At 42.8% G+C, this 8,563-nt stretch overlaps 1 protein-coding gene across 2 annotated transcripts; it reads left to right on the top strand.

The window, feature by feature from the left end:
* Nucleotides 1-1,528: 1,528 nt before the first annotated feature.
* On the top strand, nt 1,529-7,090 carry LOC308142170 (transforming acidic coiled-coil-containing protein 3-like; the record flags this gene model as incomplete). 2 transcript variants are annotated; one of them, XM_080512505.1, is made up of 16 exons in its annotated part: nt 1,529-1,699; nt 2,539-2,666; nt 2,761-2,798; nt 2,891-3,968; nt 4,076-4,127; nt 4,273-4,366; nt 4,516-4,574; nt 4,650-4,780; nt 4,880-4,955; nt 5,044-5,169; nt 6,026-6,093; nt 6,188-6,231; nt 6,316-6,476; nt 6,560-6,666; nt 6,751-6,871; nt 6,947-7,090. In XM_080512505.1, 16 exons carry the CDS (start codon nt 1,529-1,531, stop codon nt 7,010-7,012), a joined length of 2,520 nt encoding a protein of 839 aa, XP_080368631.1. In that variant the 3' UTR covers nt 7,013-7,090. The 2 variants fall into 2 exon arrangements, with proteins under 2 accessions (XP_080368631.1, XP_080368630.1); XM_080512504.1 differs by having other exon boundaries at nt 4,210-4,366.
* Nucleotides 7,091-8,563: the final 1,473 nt, after the last annotated feature.

Below are 8,563 nucleotides of genomic sequence, written 5' to 3'. Positions count from 1 at the left end.
TGCAGTTCATATCGAGGATATTTCCGAAACGTCTGCGTCTTAATTTCTACATTTCACGGAAATACCTGATAACTTCGCCCATCAAGAGATTTTTTTCTTTTTTTTTTTACAGGTGGGTGTTTGTATGTAGACAGTATGAAGAAGTTGCAGAGGTTTTCTGGGTTCAAAATGTGACATAAAAAAAAACAAGCTTGACATTAAGTTCACTTCGAGTTGGGACGCCCGTTGTTGACTAACGAGGCTGTTGCTAACTTTCAACGCGAGTTAAATAAATACGAATCTGTTCGTGTTAATAAACTGCTAAACTTCAGTGGGTGTCTTTTTTAGAAAATCTGCTCAATGTTTTAAAGATTAAGATGTTTCTCAATCTTAAGATTATGAACTCAAATTGTTCTTTCTCATCATTTGCGAGCATAGCATGGAGGAGACGCTGTCTTCACCATTGCGTGGTTGACTGTTTTCATTAGGTACAACTGCCATCTGTGCCATAACTGCTCAATCTCTCAATCTCAGTCTCTCTTCCTGTTTCACACACCCGTATTACGATGAACGCATTTCGACTATGTGGCTCCAGAAAACGTCAGTGTTGAGTAAATACTTCTGAAGTCAAACTCGGAAGGGCACACTCAAGAAAATACTGGCTAAACAAATACATTTGATGTTTATGTCCTTGGGAGTTTGGATTCGTACTTTCAAATCTTTCTATTTCTCCGAATTGATCCAAACCATTCCCAACACCTCGGGGGCCAGAGGCCACCAGGGAAATATAGTTCCAACCAACATGATATACAGAGTATGGAACTTGCATGGAGACTTTACCCACTTACGTGTCTTGGAAGTGTATTTTTCATGTGACATATTTTGCAGCCCCACTTAGAATACCTTATATTGTGGAAATATAGCATTATTGCAACAATGATGCCTATTGAAAACGATGAGAAACAACTGTACACTGAACAGTTCATTACAATTCTGTGGCAGGTGAGCGCGAGTTCCTTGGCCTTCAGACTTCATGAATAATAGATGTATTCAGTATAGTTTTTCAAGATCAGAGACGTTTGGACTGCAGGCTGTTTTCCGCAAAAACAAAACTCTTTTAAAATGTGACTAAATTGGGCGGTGTTTGTATACAAAAAAAAACTGCTTGTCGGTGCCGTCTACTGCTCAAACTGTGTAACTGCTGCACTGATTCTCCTACTTTTTTTTGACAACTTGTACACTGATGCCCAGTATATTTAGCTTCCAACGCTGTTTTGTCATCAGTGTTCCCTTTTGAAGAAAATATGACTTTCCAAAATTGTACCCACAAACCTTCCTCCTACCTTGAAAGTCTATCAGTACATGAACAAACATCACTAAACTGACCCATTTACTTGGGCCTTGATTCTTGCGTTGACTCCATCGTATTATCTCTTCACTCTCCTCAGACACAAACTGCGTCTTATCAGCTCAGTGCAGCTTTCAGAGTGACGCCTCTTTCACATTCTAGGCTGTTTGCTTCAACAGTTCGTTTCTCCACTTTTACAGGATGAGTTCTGTCGACGTCAACGATGAAAATTGGGGTGTCTGTCCCAGGGTAAAACGCATCAGCAGCAGCTCAAGTGACGACATATTTGCACTGGATCAGCCAACTGGGAGACCGTCCATCCTGCGCCAGTCGGAGAACCTGTCCAACAACACGGCGCCCAAAGGGATGAAGGTACATGAACAGCAAGATCAGGGCTCTTTATAGTTGCTTCCAGAAAATTGCATGTAATGTACATGTTAAGATGCAGTCACGTGAACATTAGAATGTTTCATTATGTCATTATATCAAGTAAAATGTTTATCACATCTTGTGGATTTCTCATGCTCATTTAGTTTATTAGTTTATCGTTTCCTCATCTGAAGTTTTAAGATTGCATGTTATTGCATTTCAAAGAGAATTGAGTTGTTTTTTTGAACCTTTGACTTTTCCATGGGTCCAGGGCAGTCTTTTGGTGGTAAAGATTGCAGGTTTATAGACTTAGAAACTCTTATGTTTGTCGTTGCATCTGTTTGTTTTTTTGTCCTTGAGAACAAAACGCATCTTTCACTACATTGAGGTTGACATTTCTCTAAATGCAGCCCACCTCTGACTGTTTCAGTGGAATGATTGTACACTTGGGAAATTAACTCTTTATCACATGTTCACTGCAGGAGTGTCAAACTCCATAAAATTAGTTCATATACTACAAACGTGCCATTTTACTATCAGTCAGATCATAAAAATATAATGGCATATAAACAGACAACTGTACATTTTTCTTTGAGTTTGCACTGTCTTACATGTTCAATATTTCTTTTAAAGCCTGTTGCTTTTCAGTCTGTATAAGTTCTGTGTCATATCACAAACTTGTTCTCACAGATTTGATGCTATTGTAATTTAACCAACCAGTTTGACATCCCTACTATACTGAAATTATTGTTTAAAAAAATGTCATAAGTGTGATGAAATGTAAATTGTTTTATACAGGTAATATTTATGCACAAATGATTAATAAAAATGTTTTTGTGCAGGTCTGTTTTCAGACCCCCCGAAGAGATCCTGTGACGAAAAGAATTCTGTCTCCCAGCAAGTCCGTTAGGATGTCGAGCGTGGACGAGTGTTTAAATGCAATGCAGTCCTTAAGTCTGGATAATTCAATGTAAGTACCAAATCTTGTGTGCTGATCTGCTTTCAAATGAATAATTCTGCCATTTAAAATGTGCAGGACTCTCATGTTGTGTATTTATTTGCAGTACGTTGCCACAGGAAGCCACCCAGCAGCCCAGTCAAGGTGCGTTATCAGACATAGTCAAACTATTCCTCTCATTTGTCACTGCTAGGAGAGCAACACAAACCTGACCTTCTTCTTGACCTTTTTCAAAGAGCCTTCATCTTATCCCGACGATGACATGCCGATTCAAAGCAAGGGTGGCTACCATCTGGATTTTGACAACCTGGATTCTCTTGATCCTTTTCAGGGGTCTAACAAGATGACCTTTTCTCCCGTGAAGCCTGCTACTGAAAGCCCCCCAACAGGTCACCCGGAGTCTCTACCAACACAAGAAAATGTCTTGGAAGAGTCAGCAAAAATAGAATCGGCCCTTGATGAGACTCTACCGTTCATCCCGTCTTTAGAAACCTCCCTGGCTGAAGTCACGCAGGACATCAGCTCCACAGAGAGCAGTGTGGTCACTGTGGTCAAGGTCCTGACTGCCGAGGATCAAGATTCATCCGCAGCCACGCCCCAGTCTGCTGACACATCCTCTGGCAACACACAAGATAAGCTGTCGGGGAGTTTTCTGGAGGATGCTCCGCTCCCAACAAAAGGTTCCTACACGCTGGATTTTGATAACCTTGACGCAATCGACCCTTTCCAGACCGGTGGCTCTAAAATTCAGAATTCGCCAGTTGTTGAGAGGAAGTTGTCGAATGAGCATCCTCCTTCAGAAGAGCGTACACCTGAGATTACCAAAACGCCCGAGTTGACCCAGGAGGTGCCGGTTCATCCCATAGAAGATCCCACTGCTGATGTGGCTCCAGTATCTGCCAGCACTGCCCAACCTCCAGCCGAAGACCTCCAGCCCACCGAGGCACCGCTCAAACTTGAGTTTAATTTCAGTGAGGACCGTGAGGTCAAGAGAAGACCACCACCGAAGATATTGGGCAAGAGGCCTCCTGGTCTGAAAGCCAAAGAGGCCAACCCTGTGTCTGACATCAAACCTGCAGCAGAGGCTTCACGGAAACCTGCACCTGGAGATGGTGCAGATCCTCCCATTCTCAAAAGTGCCTACTCATTTGACCTGGAAAAGCTTGACGACCCGCATCTCAATCCTTTTGGCACACAAACCAAGATCAGCAATTCTCCGATGTGTAGTGAGAAATCCACACCTTCTCTCACTGAGCCTGATTTTCCAGATCAAACCAACATTTCTGTGGAGAAGGAAGCTGCCTCACCACCATGGTAAATAAATACATCCCATCAAAGTCCAGAAAGTATCTTTTTCTTTATTATTATTTTCTTTGCCTGCCTGTTAGTTTGTCTATAACTTTCTTTTGTTTCCTCTGCAGCACTGAAGAGAACGCACCAGCCACCAGCCCCACTGATGAAGTGGAACAAATAGTAATGCTTTTAATTTCCATTTATGAAACGGTTTCTGTTTGGGTTGTTTGCATTTTCACTAACTTATTTTTTCAATGATCAGACTGCTGATCACAAGCTTGCTCCTGATGAGGAGCCATTAATTGCATGTGACACTCCAGAGCAGAGTCTCCCTGCGACCTCTGAAGCGTCTCCACCTCAGCCGAAGTCCCAGTGTGACGTGTACAACTTTGATGAAGAGTTTGTTCCTGGAACCACTTGTGAGTCTTGCTACCATTTTCCACAAATGTACGGTTGTTCATTTTTTTTTGACTTAAGCATTGTATCACTCCACATGACTACTCTTCTCTGTTGAGCTGGACTGTCTTTATGAAATGAAACAGTCTGAATGTGTGATCTTTATTTGTAGTCATGGCAAATGACTTTGATGGACAGATCGACTACCTGGAGCAGTTTGGGTGCAACAGTGTAAGTATGCCAACTCGATGTTCAACTTGCACACAACCTGAAAGTGTTTCGTCAAGTGATGGTTTCTGCCAACAGTTTAAGGAGTCGGCTCTGAGGAAACAATCCTTGTACCTAAGGTTCGATCCCCTCCTGATGGAGAGCCCGAAGCAGGTGGAAGGCCTACCCGCTCAGGTCAACGTGCCTCCACCTGTGAACTTACTTCCACGGTATGACGTCGCCATCATTTTCAACGTCAGGTGAAACAAAATGAGATGAATTTAATGTGCAGCCTGATCACAATCCGTCTTTGTCTCTGCACAATCCAGGCTTGAAACTCCACAGATGGCAGAGAAAGACGCAGAAAAAGATGGATTCACGCTGCTGGTTGATGCTGAGACACCAGTGAGTCTCTCTTCATCCACCGCAGCTGACTCGCTTGGTTTTAAGCACAATGTTTCACTTTCATCCTGCCATGCCTGCCTCTCATTAGACTCCAGGCCTCCAGGGCCTCCCACTCGCCTTCCCTCAGTCGGCAAGCACGGAGGACGCCATCATCGAAGTGCTGAAGTACAGCCAGAAGGACATGGACGCCGCCATCGCCAAAGTGCAGGAAAAGGTATGTCCAACTCAACATTTAATGATGTTTGTGACACAAAAGAACAGATGATCTAAACCTCAGAAGATTTTCCACTGTGTTTCCGTGAGTTTTCTAATGCTTGAGAAGAGCACAAACATGGAGCAGGTTGAACCCCTTCATGGCAGGAATTGGCCCTTTTGTATTTCTTCTCATCAAATTTTGAAAAAAGCGTACCGTAATAAAGCTACAAAACATTTCATGTCAGTCCTCTACAGTCTTTGGACTAACGACGTGGCCTCCTACAGAGTCCAGTTCCCAGCATCATGAAGCTTGAGAGTCGAGCGTCCAACACTCCATCCGTGTTTAGTTCTGAGACTTGCAAGTTTCCCGAGGATCGACGTTGCTTTAACAAGACTGGCCATACTACATCAAAACATATCATTCCTAAAGATTTTGAACAAAGTTTTACTAAAGTTATCAAGTTAAAGAACTGCAGTTGAGCTTTGTTGATATTTTATAAATGTTCAGTTGTTTTGGCTTCCAGCAATGCAATTCTAATATTTCTACCTGGTTCCCCATCACACGTCAAGCAATTGTTGTAGATGGACTCATTTGCTTAACTTATTCAAACACTTAAGTTTACTCTTTAAAATTATTTCACATGTACCCGATGGCTGAATCTCAAGACGTTGTTGGACACATGCAGATGTGACACGTGTTTTCGCTGTTTAGCTTTTTGACTGATGCATTTCAACAGAATTAGTTTCTGATGTCAGAATTATGGCCAGCATTCACAAGTCTTCACATAATAGTCTGAGCATTCACGTGTTTGTAAATTGTGTAAAGTTGGATTACACTTCTTTAATTTGTAGAATTAAATAAATGTCTCAAACAGGTCAAAGAAAAAGAGGAGCAGTGGAGCACCAAGCTTAACAAGCTGCTTGACGATGGTCTTGAAATGAGGTGAGGCGTCAAACTGTGTGGGGCTTCATTTCACACACGAGTTTCATTCTCTTAAGGCTTTTGACATGTTTGTTTTATTTTTCCAACCTCACAGGAAGATAATAGCAGAATTTGAGCTTGTGATTGCAAAAATGTTGGGTAAGATAATATTTATGTAAATTGAACACCTGTGCGTTTGTTGTGTGGATCCGTTTGAATGTTGTTTTGTCTGTCATGGCTCAGCCGAACAGGAGAAGGAGAGGGAGGCGGCCCAGGCCAAACTCGACGACGCCCTGCTGGAAAAGGAGCAAATATCCAGTGACCTGAACGCCTTGGAGAGGTCATTCTCAGACCTCTTCAAGAGGCTGGAGAAGTACAAGGACGTTATCGAGGGTTACAAAAAGGTGGGAGACGAGATTGAACGAGCCCGGCTGTTTTCCACCAGACTGGAGTGCTGAGGAATAATTTTCTTTGTCCTTTCCCACAGAATGAAGTGACCCTGAAGTCCTGTGCTCAAGACTACCTGGAAAGGATCAAAAAGGAGGAGAAGCGCTATCAGACCCTCAAAGCTCACGCCGAGGAGAAAATCGGGCAGTAAGCAGCACCAGCATGTTGTAAGTCATGTGACGTCTCCGCAGACGTGCAGCGACTGACCGGATTGTGACTGTTCCCACTCAGAGCGAATTTAGGTATCGCTGAGGTGCGAGCGTCGTTCAAGGCTGAAGTCTCTGCGCTTCAGGCTCAGCTGCGCCGCGAGCAGCTGAAGGTTCAGTCGCTGGAGAAGAACCTGGACCAGAAGGTGAGTGAAGGAATTCACGGTGTGCTGCATTTCACCTGCGAAGTTTTCCTTCCAACGCCGCTCTGCTTCTCACAGGGGAAAGAAGCTGAAGAGCTCACCAAGCTCTGTGACGAACTCATCACCAAAGTTAAGAAGGGCTGAGATTGTTTTTAATTACTGAACATACTGTGTACGTCTACTTGTCTTGTTTTTATTTGTGTTGTGGTCCTGATCAGCTTCATGTGTAGTTTATTGCTTGTCTTTGTGTTCTTTTACTGTAAAAAAAAAACAACTACTAATAAATGATTACACGCTATTTTGGGGCTTGTTTTCTTCTAATTGTCACATTATTATATCTTTTTACAGTTAAACACGTTTTACACTGAAACTAAACTTTTAGTTTTTTTTATATTTCTAGCTTAAGTCAAATATTATTTCAAAGTTAACTGAATAATTTAAATCAAACTCCAGAACAAATAATTGAACTGTAATCAAATGTTTTTTGCAGTTTTCCCCCAAATTGCAAGTACAAGCTTACTTGCAGTATTAAATGTACCTGTACTTCAACTACTGATCATAAAATAACATTATCCACAATGTCCTTTATTCAGAAATTATTAAATTTGAAACATTCTGCCTGGAAGAGGATTTAAGAAACTTCATTCAAATCCTTTAACCTGAAATACATTTTTAAAAGCTGGTTTAGCAAAAGATAAATCACTTAACGTACAGATTTTTACAATGGGGAAAAAAACAGCTAAAGATATTTCAATAAATACAAATCGCATCTCCACACTTGTTTTTCTTGATGATCATTCCTTGTGTGACAGAAACACAACACAAAAACACTGTGTCTGCTTCATTTCCTTCAGAATATTTTTTTTAGTTTGAAATAACAGACAAAGCCTTTCTGTGGTATTTCAATGTTCCCATTCATTAGGGATTGGCTCACAGTGGATTAGTGGTTCGCACTCTTGGTAGTAAGATGGTTTTAGATGGACCCATTGGAGCAGTGGTTGGCACTGTGGCTCCAAATAACAGTAATCGGGTTCAATTTGATTCTGTTTGGTAGATGAGCACTTGTAGCCACTCGAGGGCAGTGTTTGCCTTTGTGATTTGCCTAATTCTTTCAGGGTTCACGTTGAAAAGCCTATGGAGGTAGACATTTTTTTTGAACTTTATTCCCTTTAGTGTGCAGTCTGAACCACCGGGCGGTCCAAAGTGACTCTCCTGTCATCTGTCTGGAGCCAAAGCTCACCTCCATCCTGCGACGCTCACAACAAAACCACAGCTCACCTGACACAATGCTCCCCTTCTTCCCCGAGCAATCGCAGGGTCCTGTCACGTCACTCCCACAGCAGGACAATGCACTTCCTAAATAGTGAAAGGAAATCCTACCCAGATCGGAGTTGAATGAGGTGGCGGTGCAGACCGGGGGGGGGAGCCAAGAGGAGTAGGGGGGGGTCACTTAAATGGGGGAAAGATGCTGGTCACTGGGTGCAGGGCCCATCACTCATCTAAAAAGCAACACTGAGACTGCTCTTGTGTGCGTCCGGTGTCTATTGAGCGCTTCTTCCCAGCAGCTTGTGTCCCGTCGCTGGCTGCCCTCTGCATCACCCTCCGCAGACACTTCAGCTTGCTCAAAGGAGGAAAGCTGACCTCAGGACAGCTCGCCACCACTGTGACGACCTCCTTCCCAAAGGTTTTACACCT

The sequence above is a fragment of the Blennius ocellaris genome, assembly GCF_963422515.1.
Source record: "Blennius ocellaris genome assembly, chromosome: 17".
Lineage (NCBI taxonomy): Eukaryota > Metazoa > Chordata > Actinopteri > Blenniiformes > Blenniidae > Blennius > Blennius ocellaris.
This window is presented reverse-complemented; position numbering and strand designations above follow the sequence as displayed.